General features: G+C 41.8%; 1 protein-coding gene across 2 annotated transcripts in view; it reads left to right on the top strand.

The window, feature by feature from the left end:
- Window positions 1–15,839, top strand: part of MBP (myelin basic protein) — a 96,233-nt gene that overhangs the window by 61,124 nt on the left and 19,270 nt on the right. For both annotated transcript variants that reach the window (XM_033154775.1, XM_033154774.1), the window contains one exon: window positions 11,509–11,936. In XM_033154775.1, the coding sequence (XP_033010666.1) occupies window positions 11,509–11,936 (428 nt within the window). The remainder of the gene's footprint in view (window positions 1–11,508; window positions 11,937–15,839) is intronic.

Below are 15,839 nucleotides of genomic sequence, written 5' to 3' on the forward strand. Positions count from 1 at the left end.
AACGGGAGCTCACCCTGTCATGGGGATTCAAACCGCTGACCTTCTGATCAGCAAGCCCTAGGCTCTGTGGTTTAACCCACAGTAACGATACCGCAGCGCCGTGGAGCCTCGGTTGGCCTCGGATAGCCGGTCCGCCCGCCTCGTGCACGGCGGCCCAGTGCGGAGAGCTGTCCGCCCAGGGAGCGGAGTGCAGCCAGAAGGGAGCCGCCTCTCGCCCTTGGTGCACTGCAAGTTCGTGAGGAACCCGGTGCTAAATCATTTTAAAATACTAGTTCTAATTAAATCCCAACATATACCAAACACAGGCATTTAGCACCCTTTTACAGTATGTTAAAGTGAATGGCTTTTAAACTTTTCATTTGTATTCCTTTAGAACCTATTTTCTGAAACAGTGGCACAGTTCAGATGTCAAATTCTTGGGCTGATAAGTCATGGTTCATTGACCCACAGATGAACCATGTTCCTGCATCTCTGCCTTCTCACTAAGTCCTTTATCTTTTCCCTTAACACACTTTGATTCAGTGCTTCTGTAGGGATGCGGGTGGCGCTGTGGTCTAAACCACTGAGCCTCGTGGGCTTGCCAATCAGAAGGTCAGCAGTTCAAATCCCCATGATGGGGTGAGCTCCCATTGCTCTGTCCCAGCTCCTGCCAACATAGCAGTTCGAAAGCATGCCTGTGCAAGTAGATAAATGGGTACCACTGTGGGGGAAGGTAAACGGCATTTCCATGCGCTCTGGTTTCCATCACGGTGTCCCATTGCACCAGAAGTGGTTTAGTCATGCTGGCCACATGACCCGGAAAACTGTCTTTGGACAAACGCTGGCTCCCTTGGCCTGAAAGTGAGATGAGCGCCGCAACCCCATAGTCGCCTTTGACTGGACTTAACCGTCCAGGGGTCCTTTACCTTTACTTTACCTTTTTAGTGCTTCTGCCTAGGATCAGATCCTGGTTTCATAACCTAGTCTGCAAGCAGTAATTGAACTGCAGTTTTCTGGTCAGGATGTCATAGGAAACTATTATTTAATCTGCTGGGACAGCAGTACCAAAGCTAGGCATATTTCCAAATCAGCCCCACTCTAAAATGTTGCCTCTGTCAGTCTTCACTCCTGCTATACTTCCGGATCAGAGGATAGAATTTGTTGTTGTTGTTCAGTCGTTCAGTCGTGTCCGACTCTTTGTGACCCCATGGACCAGAGCACGCCAGGCACGCCTATCCTTCACTGCCTCCCGCAGTTTGGCCAAACTCATGTTAGTAGCTTCGAGAACACTGTCCAACCATCTCATCCTCTGTCGTCCCCTTCTCCTTGTGCCCTCCATCTTTCCCAACATCAGGGTCTTTTCTAGGGAGTCTTCTCTTCTCATGAGGTGGCCAAAGTACTGGAGCCTCAACTTCAGGATCTGTCCTTCTAGTGAGTACTCAGGGCTGATTTCTTTGAGAATGGATATGTTTGATCTATTGGTTTGATCTGGTCCACGGGGTCACGAAGAGTCGGACACGACTGAACGACTGAACAACAACAACAGGTTTGATCTTCTTGCAGTCCATGGGACTCTCAAGAGTCTCCTCCAGCACCATAATTCAAAAGCATCAATTCTACGGCGATCAGCCTTCTTTATGGTCCAGCTCTCACTTCCGTACATTACTACTGGGAAAACCATAGCTTTAACTATACGGACCTTTGTCGGCAAGGTGATGTCTTTGCTTTTTAAGATGCTGTCTAGGTTTGTCATTGCTTTTCTCCCAAGAAGCAGGCGTCTTCTAATTTCGTGACTGCTGTCACCATCTGCAGTGATAATGGAACCCAAGAAAGTGAAATCTCTCACTGCCTCCATTTCTTCCCCTTCTATTTGCCAGGAGGTGATGGGACCAGTGGCCATGATCTTAGTTTTTTTGATGTTGAGCTTCAGACCATATTTTGCACTCTCTTCTTTCACCCTCATTAAAAGGTTCTTTAATTCTTCCTCACTTTCTGCCATCAAGGTAGTATCATCAGCATATCTGAGGTTGTTGATATTTTTTCCGGCAATCTTAATTCCGGTTGGGGATTCATCCAGTCCAGCCTTTCGCATGATGAATTCTGCATATAAGTTAAATAAGCAGGGAGACAATATACAGCCTTGTCGTACTCCTTTCCCAATTTTGAACCAATCAGTTGTTCCATATCCAGTTCTAACTGTAGCTTCTTGTCCCACATAGAGATTTCTCAGGAGACAAATGAGGTGATCCGGCACTCCCATTTCTTTAAGAACTTGCCATAGTTTGCTGTGGTCGACACAGTCAAATGCTTTTGCATAGTCAATGAAGCAGAAGTAGACGTTTTTCTGGAACTCTCTGGCTTTCTCCATAATCCAGCGCATGTTTGCAATTTGGTCTCTGGTTCCTCTGCCCCTTCGAAATCCAGCTTGCACTTCTGGGAGTTCTCGGTCCAAATACTGCTTAAGCCTGCCTTGTAGAATTTTAAGCATAACCTTGCTAGCGTGTGAAATGAGTGCAATTGTGCGGTAGTTGAAGCATTCTTTGGCACTGCCCTTCTTTGGGATTGGGATGTAGACTGATCTTCTCCAATCCTCTGGCCACTGCTGAGTTTTCCAAACTTGCTGGCATATTGAGTGTAGCACCTTAACAGCATCCTCTTTTAAAATTTTAAATAGTTCAGCTGGAATGTCATCACTTCCACTGGCCTTGTTGTTAGCAAGGCTTTCTAAGGCCCATTTGACTTCACTCTCCAGGATGTCTGGCTCAAGGTCAGCAACCACATTACCTGGGGTGTATGAGACCTCCATATCTTTTTGGTATAATTCCTCTGTGTATTCTTGCCACCTCTTCTTGATGTCTTCTGCTTCTGTTAGGTCCTTTCCACTTTTGTCCTTAATTGTGGTAATCTTTGTACGAAATGTTCCTTTCATATCTCCAATTTTCTTGAACAAATCTCTGGTTTTTCCCATTCTGTTATTTTCCTCTATTTCTTTGCATTGCTCGTTTAGAAAGGCCCTCTTGTCTCTCCTTGCTATTCTTTGGAAATCTGCATTCAATTTCCTGTATCTTTCACGATCTCCCTCGCATTTTGCTTGTCTTCTCTCCCCCGCTATTTGTAAGGCCTCATTGGACAGCCACTTTGCTTTCTTGCATTTCTTTTTCATTGGGATGGTTTTCGTTGCTGTCTCCTGTATAATGTTACGAGCCTCCATCCACAGTTCTTCAGGTACTCTATCCACCAAATCTAAATCCTTGAACCTGTTCTTCACTTCAACTGTGTATTCATAAGGAATTTGATTTAGATTGAATCTTACTGGCCCAGTGGTTTTTCCTACTTTCTTCAGTTTAAGCTGGAATTTTGCTATAAGAAGCTGATGATCTGAGCCATAGTCAGCTCCAGGTCTTGTTTTTGCTGAGTGTATAGAGCTTCTCCATCTTACTTCCTAACATATTTGAAGCATAGAAGGAGAGTGGGAAGAGGAACCTAACAATGTAATGGCCAAAACTTCAATGGCTGCTTTGATCTTGTTGGTAACAACTCCCAGAGTATGAAGACACATTAATATACAGCTAAGGTTAAAAAAGAAAGAAATGTGACACTTTTGATGACAGGAATGGATTTTCTACATGGAAATGTTTTTACATTTCAAAATTAATTAACTGCACCAAACAACTCTCTTCTCCACAGCTTTTTTTTTTTTTTTTTTTTTTTTGCACACAGTGGCTGTTTCAATCTAATATTGAAGAATTGGGGTTTCTTTTAGAGAGCAACAAAACATTTTGAAATAGAATGGAACAAAACAGCCCTTAATCTCAAAAACTCCATCACCATCACCAATATGATCACGGCGGCAATTGTTATTACAATTTTGCCTTTTCTGGAAACCATTCAAAGACAATACTTTTGACAATATGCATTGCCACAATGAAACATATGAAAGCTGCAGTCATAAAAATCCATAAGAACTTTTAATTAAATGTTAAAAGATCCCAGCCGATCTACAGGGAGAAAGTACTTTTGGAGGCAGTGCCAAAAAGTTCCTATCTCTTTTTTACTACAAATGCCTGGGTACTTGAATCAGAGAAAAGATGCACAAAACAATGTGTTTGCCACTCCAGAGCTATGGTTTTCACAGATAAAAACCATAAAACCCATCAAATAAAGCAAATAAAGGTTTGTTTGTTTACTTACATCTAATAATGTATTTAGGTTAGGTATCAACAACTGATCTACTGAATCACAGCTGGAATGTGCCTGCAATAGTAAAACAGCATGGATGCTCTTGCCTATGTTGGGCGAGGTGCTCAGTAGTTGAATTGGTGGTGGCCAAACAAGAGGAAATAAAAGAAGTAAATCCATTGTTGGCTTCACATGTCACATGACCAGGAATGGGGAACCTGTGGCCCACCAGATGTTTTTGGACTACATCTCCCGTCATCCCTGATCATTCGTCAGGCTGGCTAGAAGTGATTAGAGATACGTATGGGAGAACAGCATATGAAAAAAATAAGGTTAGGCCACTTAGAGCCCTGGAATCCATGATCCTCACTTGAGGTCAGCAAATGGGAAAATGTTGTTGTTGTTGTTGTTGTTGTTGTTATTCCCATCTGACTGGGTTGCCAAAACCACCCTGGGCGGCTCCCAAGAAAATATTAAAAACACAGTGAAACATCAATCGTTAAAAACTTCCCTGAACATGTCTTCTAAAAGTCAAATAGACTTGCCACTTGCCATCACTTCAATTAGCATTGAAAATAGCATGACATTTGAGATCTGTTGCTAAGATAAGTCTTTCTTTTCTTTTTCTTTTTTTCTTTAAGCTTATTACAGGAAAATAGCATGCCCACTGCATATCTCAAGCACATAATTTCTCTATAAACTTGCTCGTTATTATACTGTGGACATCCGTCTAAAAGAGGTTGATTTACTCTCTGCAAGCCACTTTTGTTCCACGTAAGGCTGCCAACCCAAAGTTGCATGTCAAGACCCTCAAGCCAACCTCCATTAGAACAACTAAATTCACACAGACACAGATTTTAGTTTAAGGTTATTGAGCAAATTTTGGCCACAACTTTATTGATTACACAAAATGTGAGTGGTATTGGCTTAGGCATTGGCACAGACTATATATGACTCCTGCCTCCTTTGCAGGAAGTCTGTAAGAGCAAACCACCCAAAGGGGAGCTGCTTCGGGGGAATCCACCTGCATCTCCCCCGGTGTTCCCAGTGGCCTGGCATGGCCCTAGCTCCTCAAACGGACTTTGGATGACATCCAGGCCCCGGATTCCTTTAGCGGAATACCCTTGGACAATGGAGGGGCAGGCGATGGCCGACTTCCACTCCCCCATTGAACAATAAGCCAATGCCTAACCACCAAACCTTACAAAGTTGTGACAATTGCTAAGAGGTAGGCGGAAACCAAGTTGCCAGTGCCAATTTTGCCAAATGGAAAAATTCCAACCCGGTCCCCGTCCCAAAACGGGCAACCAACCGAAGTCAAAAGGAAGGCCAGAGTTCACCTAAATTAAAGGGAGGGTGGGTGGGTGTTCGGCAGCGCGAAGCAGGTGCTTGGCTCACGTCGCACTGCCGCTTTTATACTCTCCCCCCCACACACACACACGATTACCCCGCTCAAATTGATTGGGTAATTAGCCCTGGGTAATCGTGGCGCCACCCTGGCATGAGGGTAATGGCTCCACCCACGCCGGGGTGGGGGGACTGGGTTGAGGGCCTGCCCACAACCAGGACCATCTATTAAGATGATCCCATTTATCATAGGTGTTCATTAGTAGATTTATGACATGGAGAACAGCTAAGCATTCTTTCTTGAAGCAACTCTTAACATTCTGTGGAATGAATGCTTATATATCTTCATTTGAACAATTCACTTTCAGTAAAATAGGAGGCAAACTTCCACGGGGGGGGGAGACCCAGGGGGAGGGGGAATATTACATTTTCATCATGCCACATTTTGTACTCTCTGTTGTGTGAGATGCTTATAGCTAAACAAAAACTATGTTCTAGACACACAAAGGATGGTTTCTGCTTGAAATGTGTGGGTGCCTTGACAGAATTTATTTGTTGAGAAAGCTTTGAGGTTTTATTTTATTTCTTGGGTCTCTGCGGGGTTGTCTGGATGTATGCCACATGCTTTTCATAGATTCCAAATTTCTGCCATAGCAAATCCCACTGGCTGCAACCACAGGCTTTTGTTTCCTGCTCCTTCTCCCCCATGACCCTCAGTAATCTGAATCTATGCCAGACGTACTTGGAAAACAAGGAGGATGTGCTGCAAACTAGGCCCACACTACCAAATTCCGCTTGAGAGCCATTGTTCTACTTCATCTTGACAAATCAGCTTGTGCCCCAGTGTGTGAAAATACATAGCGGTCTGAAAGTTACTTCAAGTTTTACTATCAACTCATTTAAAAATATATAATATTTTAAATATAAAATAAATAGGTGTTAAGTTCACAGACTACATTCCAGAAAAAGTGTGTATTATTTAATTACATTTTTATGTTTATTTGGTAAAGGTGCTTATGCATTCCAGGAAGTCACAAAGCATGTCAAAACTTGCTTATGCTGTATTAACATGAAGGTGATTTTATTTAATTTATTTTTCAGTTTATATCCCACCCTTCCTCACAAAGATGCCCAGGGTGGCAAATCTGGACTCTCATTTTTCCAAACTAGTGATGGAGCAAATTCCTTCATTTGGGTTCCAAGTTTGGAAAATCAGTTGGTTTACCAAGCACAATTCCATTTCAAGCCACATCTGACCCTATCTCATCTCCAACTACGAGACCTCATCTTTTCCCCAGAACTTTCCCCATGAGCCTATGAATCCTCACTCAACCAACTACCACCTGCCTCCCTCCAGACCCCTTCCTCACCACTCATCCACTTACCTGCTCTATTTGGGATGGGGAAAGGAGGTAGGGGTTCTCTCTGGCCTGCCCCTTCCTGGTGCCAGGCACAGAAGCTCTGGTAAATAGGAGCTTCCAAGTGCTCCTGGCATCTAGCTATGGCCATAGCAGCATCCCATGAGTCAGAGGAAAAGTGGGACCTTTCTCCATGCCACTGCCGGAGAACCAGGAAAGGCAATTAAGTGGGTGGGTGGGCGTTTGGAAGCTGGTTGGGTGAAAAGTAGGGAGTGACTGACTTTTCCATCTCAGATTAAAAGTTGAGATTGAGGAAATTGGAGATGGTGTTTGAGGTAAACTTCATGAGCCACCAATTCCTGAGCTAAGAGTTTTGGCAACTTCATCGATATTGTGTTCCGTATAGCTAATGCAAACATACACTGACTTCACTTACTTCACAACCATACAAAGGTTGGGTACAGTATCAACCTTGCATTTTTCCATCTGTTGCATCTTCAGCCTGTCTTCATGTGAATTTTCAGGTTTTATTGTCATGGACAGCAGCTCTTACAAGACATTCCCCCCCCCCCCCCCACTTGGCAAGGCCAATCTGCACCGTGTGGTTCTACACCACTTTTAGAACACTCTGGCAAGAGACACTTCACAGGATATTTCAGCACATCTTCAGGTTTCATGAAGTGAAAATTTGTTCTGCATAACCAAAGATACTTTGCATTGTACATAGAAGCCCCTGAAATTCTATGACATTCCACAAGTATTCTCAATGACTTTGAAGTGTTTTGTTTTTTTGGCTTTTAGTACCCGTTGAATAGAATCATACTTCATCTTTGAGCCACAGAGAACAAAGCGTACTGATCTAAAATTCCAAATCCCACAGGTTTCACAGATAAAATTGCATTAACCATTTCTTCAGAGGAATTCATTCAAAGCATGATAAAAATTATCTCGAACTTTTGCACTGAAGTGTATTTAACATAGGAGATTGGAAGAGCCTTAATAACAGAAGGAAAGTAAGAGGTAACAGTTAAGAGCAGCTACTCACAGTGTACCTATGAATCAAACTGTGTGTAATTAACTTGAACAGGGGATATGAACGGAATCGTTTTCTTATTCTGAAATAATGAGTTGGACAAAGCACACTCAGATGCAGTGATCAGGAATACTTCAAAGGCCAAGAATTGGAGACAAAAGCCGTGGCTCATTGCATTTTAATATCTGACAAGTTTAATACATATGGTTTCAGTTCTGAAATTATTCTAGCAATGTTGGATGGAACAGAAAAAAACTTAAACTACATTTAGAAAATGGTGCATCAATCATATTTGTGAGGGTTTTTTAATTATCAAGCATGGCATTAGGATGTCCGAAAATTATGTCCCATGCCCCTTCCAACAGAATAATAGGCAATAAATAAACCTATGGTATCTAATGTATGGACAACAGCAGAAAATACTCATATGTATTTGCATGGGTTAGCGCACACACACACACACACACACACACCTTACTCAGGTATTATACCTTGTTAAATGATTCTTGTATTCTGCATACCAGCAACCTGTGGCCTAAACAGAAGCTGTGTATAGGGACTGCACTTTTATTAAGACATTTGCTTTTAAACATGATGCTGACACAGTAAGTGTTTTTTGGGGTGCCCAGAATCTTACCTAGACTGGAACCAAGTTTGTCCCCATTCTACTACATTATTGTGGTGGCCAAGTATTGGCAGGCCTGAGGCCTTGTGTTGCCAACCTCTCATCAATCAGGCCAGTCAAAATCTATTCCTTTTTAGTTTATCATTTTATCTTTGCTACTCTGCAAGTGCAGGTAAGTACACCTATAGTTGTGCTGTACCTTTTAAAACAGTGACACTCCACTGTAGGGAACAGGAGAATAAAAGCTCTCAATACATATTTTCCTTACTAAAGAAAGGCATAAGATGTTCTAGCTAGTATTGAGAGAAGCTCCTTTTGTGGCACAAACGCTTTCCTTTGTTGGCCAGAAATAAATGCATTCACTGACACAAAGCACAACTGTTGTAAAAATATTAGCATGCAGATGCTCTGGTGTTTTGTTAATGCATTTAATTAAAAACAATAGCTTCATTGTTCTGTCTGTTCCCCACCACCACCCTGGAATGAATGTGTATTATGGCATAGAATCTTGCCAGTGTTGATGAATAAAATTCCTTATACTGTGTTGGTTGCTCACAGGGTCTTTATGCAGGAATTAATATCTGATTTAATTCCAATCTCAAAAAGTCTTGGGATAGCAACATTTTCACAGAATTGCAAGGGATTGACATCTTTACATCTCCACAGTCAGCAACAAAGTTGCTAAAGTCCAGTCAAGCAACAGAAATGTTGCTACTAAACACAGCCCTTTTCCGTTTTTAATTACATTCATTGGTTTCTTTGGAAACTGTTGTCTCTGTCACTGAGGCCAAGCAGGTATGACTGAGCTCAGACCCTGCTGACAGTCCAAGCGAGTTGGGGGGGGGGGGGGACATGCTTTCAAATGCAAAAGTACTCCAATTCCCCCCTCCCTTAAAGAAAATAAAAAGTTGATTGCAATTTTTTTAAAAAAACAAACAAACTGCAGTTTCAGGAAGAGGAACAGCGCATGCATATGTGTCAGTGGCAACAAAATATGAATGCGAGGGTTGCGACAGGGATTACCAGAAGTGATGAGATGCTGTGGGAATCTCTGACAGTCTGCTAGCAGTAAGGCATAATCCCCAACAGAAAACGTGACGGAGAGATCAGAAAGCTGTTCTGTTTGCTTCATCCAGCCCAGCTTTCCTCTCAGTTCCTCCACCTTCTGCCTGTTTCTTCTGCATCAGTTTTAAAACACTGCCTGCCACTGTGGCTCTCTATCTCTGCTCTAGTTCCTCCAGAGCACATGGCCCAGCCTTGGAAAATTCTTCCTGGCACTGAGCACCTGTCACTAACAGTAGCAATGTTCTGAGACTGGCAGAGGACCTTGAAATTCTCTATACTTTTTGGGCTCATAAGAAGAACCTGGCTGGATCCAGACAAAGGCCTGTCTAGTGCAGCATTCAACCAGATGCTTAGGGGAAGTTTTCAAGTAGGACATGAGCGCAACAGCCCTCTCCCACTGCTGTCCTCTGATCCTGGATCCTCTGGTTGTAGTAGTGATTTATTGAATCCCCTTTCAAAATGGTTCAAGTTGGTGGCCATCACTGCATCTTATGGGAACATAAACCATGCACTGCGGGAAGGAGTGTAGTGTACTATTTGTCATGAATCACCCACCATTCATTTTCGTTGGATGACCCTGGGTTCTGGTATTGTGGAATTCCCCTTTTTTTCCCTAAACAAAAAGCCCCAAACTTTTTAACTTCCTCATTGTTATGCTTGCTCTTTTCTGCACATGAGTGGTGATGTGATTGCTTGTGCAAACCGGGTGTCAATTCCAGATAGGTCATATGAGGACTGAGTACCACTTTTTGTACATGTGTGAAGAGTCGTTTCCACACACACACACACACACACACAAAATCTGTGGGTCTCCTGAGCCTGCTGATAACATCTATCATATGTGTGAATAACGTCATGTTGGCTACATAGGTCTGGCACTTGGAAAATTGAGAATCATTGTTAGCATTTACAATGATGGTAGTGAAAATTTATTTTATATTTATGCCAGAGTAGATTTGCTAATAAGACTCACACCCAAATGAAATCTGTCCATGTAATTATTTCGCATCATTGCACCTGGCATCAGCAGAAACAGTAAGTTAGGCTGGATAGTGAAGATACACATTTGCTCATTTAAAATGTCCTTCATCAGAAGACTCTAGGGCCTGTACAAATGTTTGAATAACCAGATATAAATACAATTTTAAAGCAACAGGTAAGTATAATAAATGACAAAAAGCAAAACTAAAAATAAAAAATCTCCTCACCTGGAAAAAAAACTGCAACCTAAAATGCCAGAGCAAATAGCAGACTTGCAGTGTCAGTACCAGTGAGGGTATTCCAAAGTCATGGTGCCACCACAGAAAAGGCCCTGTGTGAACACTTAGCATATCTCTGCTAAAGAGGGTACTTGAAGCAGGATCTCTCAAGAGGATCTTAAGACCTGGGCAGCCTAGTATTTGGATCCATTTGGGACTTTAAAGCACCAGCACCATAAATAGGACTCAGAAATGACTAGTCAGCCAGTGTAGATTTTCCCAGATAGTTTTGTAGGATTATCATGGTCTAGAACCTAACAGAGCTGTTTAGAGGATACATTTACACTTATGCTTGTATAGCCTAAATGTTAGGTTATCAGTCATTACAAATTCGTTCTGATGCTCTCCTGCAAAAACATGCATAGCAAAAGGGTGTCCTGTGTTGTTAACAACTAAAGACCTTTGCCTTTCTTCCAAATACAGGTTTCAGTAAATAAAATAGGCATGCACCAGCCTGACAACACTTCCTTCCCGCTATATTAATTCTGATAAAAATTAATATATCTGTACTGGAGCTGGTAGAACGCAGTTCTCTTGCAACTGCACATAATCTATGGACTTTGTGTGAAGCAGCAAACCCAAGGCAAGGGGAAGAAAGCTGCATTGTTCCGGCTTTCTGTTTTTCACAGGCCTGCATTCATATCTCATCCTTGTTGTTTGCAGGAGAGGCAGATGTGAACCAGAACAATGGGACCTCCTCTAAGAGCACAGCGGTGACAGACTCCAAGGGCGCAGCAGACCCAAAGAATGCCTGGAAGGAGGCCAACCCAGCTGACACGACTGGTCGTCCCCATTTGGTCCGCCTCTTTTCCCGAGATGCCCCAGGGAGAGAAGACAACACCTTCAAAGACCGGCCCTCTGAATCAGATGAGCTACAGACCATTCAGGAGGACAGTGCAGCAGCTTCTGAGAACTCGGATTTGATGGCTTCACAGAAACGCTCCTCTTTCCGGCATGGATCCAAACTTGCAACTGCAAGTACAATAGACCATGCTAGACATGGATCCCCCAGAAGATACAGGGAACCGGGTCTACTTGACTCACTGGGCAGATTCTTTGGAGGTGACAAACATTATCCCCGGAGGGGCAAGGTGAGCTCAGAGGAAAGGAGAACAGAATAGCTGCAATAAAGTCAAGAATTGTAAAAGGATGGGTGGGAGGAAACTCAAGAGAATGCAATAACCTCCATAGAGCAACAGTTGACTTAGCCTTCAGAATTGTGTTTATCCATTTCTAATGTGATAATTGGCTGCTATGACAATTTTAGAAATAATGCATTAGAGAATGTTACTACAAACAATCCCCTTTTAAATTGACCTGAACTTCTAATTACCCCTAATCCTCTACTAATCTAATGCTGGGATTATTTTACATCTGGATGTGATGCTCTGAGGCTCCCTTGGGGAGATTTGTTGTTAATTGGTTGTAAGTAGTACCTTCCGTGTATATGGTGGGAAAAGGCTTGGTGTTCTTTTGAATTTTTTTCCTCCCCATCAGTGATATTTACCTTGCAATGTTTCTCAAAATCTGACTGGAAAGGAGTCACAGAAAGACAATTGTTTACAGCAACTCTGTGATAGCTTTATAGACACTGACTTTAGTTTAACGTCTGTTGGCTTCATGTCTGTTTATGACTCTTGATGGCATTTGTAACCCCAGGCTGTGTTGTGAGACTAACACGAAGCTTTGTGAAACCAGGGGACAGCTCGCAAACCCTAATGCCTTTTGTTTCTTTTCTGATGAGAGAAACAAAACAGAACGCGGGAATTGTGACAAGATCGGACCACATCTGTATTAACTTGTGCTTTTTCATGGGTGAATGTTTGAAGGTTCGCAGTGCAAATCTGTGCATGTCTAGGCAAAATGTATAGAAGTGCTGCCTTAATAAAGGAAAATACTTTTCAGCTAGTTTGGGGGATGTCAGTAGCAAATGCACTGCCAATGCACACATATAATTGTGTACTGTTCAACAGATGAGAATTGGAATGAAGCAGGAGAATGGTACACACATTTGAATCGGGGAAACCAGTTCCTTCACTGCTGTTAATGTATCAATGCAGTGTTTGCTAAACCATTTGGCTACTGGCTGTTATATTTTGTATTTTTATAGGTAACATTTTTGATCTGGCAAATACTTTTGAAGAGTTAAAAACTTCTCTGAGTGTAAGGGGCAGAAGGTCAGTGGTAGAGCTTTGCATTTACCTTTAGAAGGTCTCTGGTTCAATCCTCAGCATCTCTAAGGTATGGCTAGGAAAGACCTCTGCAGAGCTGGTGCCAACCACCTTATGTAGACAGTATTGAGCCAGAGAAACCATTGACCTGACTGGGTATAAGGTAGCTTCAGCTGCTGCAAGAGAGAAGTCATTAAGTGCTGATGTGCTTTTTCTCTTCCATCCACCCTGAGGCAAAGTTCACACTTGATTTTGCTCTGCCTATAATGAAATGTATCTTTTTACATTCTCAAGCACTTGCCCCCTGACTCTAGTTTTTTCCCCCTTTCGTTTCAGAATATTTTAATAAAACTTTTTAAATAAAAAAAACCATTGCAGTGCACCTAGTTCTTAAATGCTTTAGCAGTGATCAGAGACCATGAGACAGATCAAAAAAGTCATGAGCATCTTGGTTGGTAGTAGTCACTGATACTGGTAGTTGGGCTAGTAGTTGGTCCAATAGGTGAGACATTCCATACTCCCTTTTTAAATTAAAGTATTGATTTGCTTCACTCTCCAGTCCTGGGCAAGTCACTTAACATAAAGTTGGCAGCAATTGTAAAAATAGCCAAGCAAGTAGAGTTGGCTTCAGTTCAGTTTAGATCGATTTCTAAGGAAGTTTGCATCATAACAGTATTGCCCTTGCTGACCAACTAGCTCAAATCTGGCTCAAACTGAAATTGAAATGTTGTGATGTCACAAAACTGACAGGTATAGCATGAAGACACTATTTCCCATAGCTAAGGAGATCACTAGGAGATGAACCAGCACCTACAATAAGCAGTCACTACATGTTCTGAAATGTAAGTGATTCAAAAGTATTCATTTCAAGCATTTGGTGATAAGTGATTTACATCTGGTTCAGATTGTGGATATTTCTGTATTTAGTTATCATTGTGAAATCTATTTGTCTGTTAGGAGTGGAGTTGCATATAGATAGACATTCTCATGTGAAAAATCATCTTTTGTACTGTTGATCCTAGCACACTGCTGTAGATTTTCACTGCCACAATTGGTACATTTAAATCTGCATAACTCATAGTCCAGTGCCTATGGAACAAAAATGAAAGGTTATGAATTATTCCAAATACTATTTAGCTGCAACAGAACAACTGCTTTTTAAATGTTGACTTGCATATATCTTGGCCAGTCAGTGAAGAACTGGCTGTGCCATTTTGTGACAACATTGTGCTCTCCGAAATAACAATGCTGGTAATGAACAATATCTCCTGGGAATTCATTCCAGGAGACTTTCAATGCTGGAAGTTAACTCAGCAAGTGCCACAAATATTTGTTAATACTAGCCGTGCCTGTGTGTTTTTAAGGGAAGCATAAAGTTATTAGTGTCATTCAATCGTCTTGAATAGTATGGGTTTCAGATAAGAATTGTTACTTCATTATTATGTCAAAGTTGCTGGAAATGTAGGTACTGTATATGTTTTCCCCCCCTGTATTTAAAAACATAATGATTGCTAATTATTGTGTGTAATAGTAAAACAAACACTGATGCACTTTGAAAGTGTCCAGAGAAGGGGTTTTTTTTAAAAAAAAAAAAAAAGCTGAGGCAGACACAAAAACTAAACCCTGTAAATATATTTCATCACACACTCAAAGGTATCTTTGCCGGAGACAGGAATTATCATCAACTGAATGTAGCTGCAGATAATCCTGCTTTTGAGTGTGCACCAAGCCCAAATGGTAAACATGCAACAGTGTAGAACTTAGTTACATGGAAAGGGTTATAAAGATGCAGGGTAATGAGATAATGGAAGAGGTCTTTTTCCAGACTTAGAGAATATACTCCCTAGGGTAAGGATTCCCAAAGCTCCAACTAATTATGTAATAGGAGCTGGGGTAATGGTCAGGGAGTTGTTCCAGCCTTCTTTCCCCATCCTTTAGTGCTGGTTCGTATATCTGATCTGCCCACACTCGTGTCGGAATGCAGCAAACACAAACATCTTTTTGTCAAGAAAAAGCACTGACATTCAGGCAGAGAGCATGGTGAATTCCTTGTGGAGGCATATTCTTTTCTTATTAACATCCATGGGTGAAGAATACATGCATGAATAACGCTCCCCTTTGTTTAAAGAGAGGAGGAGGAAGGGAAAATAGAAGAATGCCTGTCTTGTTTTCGCCTCCCCTGCCTACCCTCTCAAAAGACAGGTTCTCCATTGCTCTGGTATTTGTGATACATCAGGAAAGGGTGGGAGAAAAATAAAATGTACCAATATGAATGTATGGATATATTGTACCTCCTTTGAGGTAGAAAACATGCCACCTGTGTTCCCATGGTTAGTACCTATGTGCCATCTATCTATCTGTAAGTGCAGTTTGGTGGGTTCATGTGCAATGCACACATACATATGCAGAAATGAATTGTGAAAAGAGCTTTATAAAATTATTCTCATTTAAAATTAGGCAAAACTTGACACTTGACTTCAAGTGAGTCTCTCTGGTGGTACTTCTCTTGGTACAAGCCAAGTAGTTGCAGCATTAAAAACAAACTTGCAGTCACAGCCCTGTTGTATAACCCAATTAGTACAGCCTTTTATGACGTAGCAAATAACTACTGGACAAATTGTGGACTTCTTAAGGGTGTTTTCCAGCACAGTTATATGGAAGCTAATTAAAAGCCTGTCTGTTTTCAAACATAACAATCTGTACTCTGAAATATTACAGTTTTCAGAATTGCAAAACCCAATATATATTAGGGGGGAAATCCATTAGATCTAGTGCCGAAGTAGATTTACCAGCCAGTTAAGTGAGTATTTTCCAGGTTTAGGG

The sequence above is a fragment of the Lacerta agilis genome, chromosome 7, assembly GCF_009819535.1.
Source record: "Lacerta agilis isolate rLacAgi1 chromosome 7, rLacAgi1.pri, whole genome shotgun sequence".
In the NCBI taxonomy this organism is placed as follows: domain Eukaryota; kingdom Metazoa; phylum Chordata; class Lepidosauria; order Squamata; family Lacertidae; genus Lacerta; species Lacerta agilis.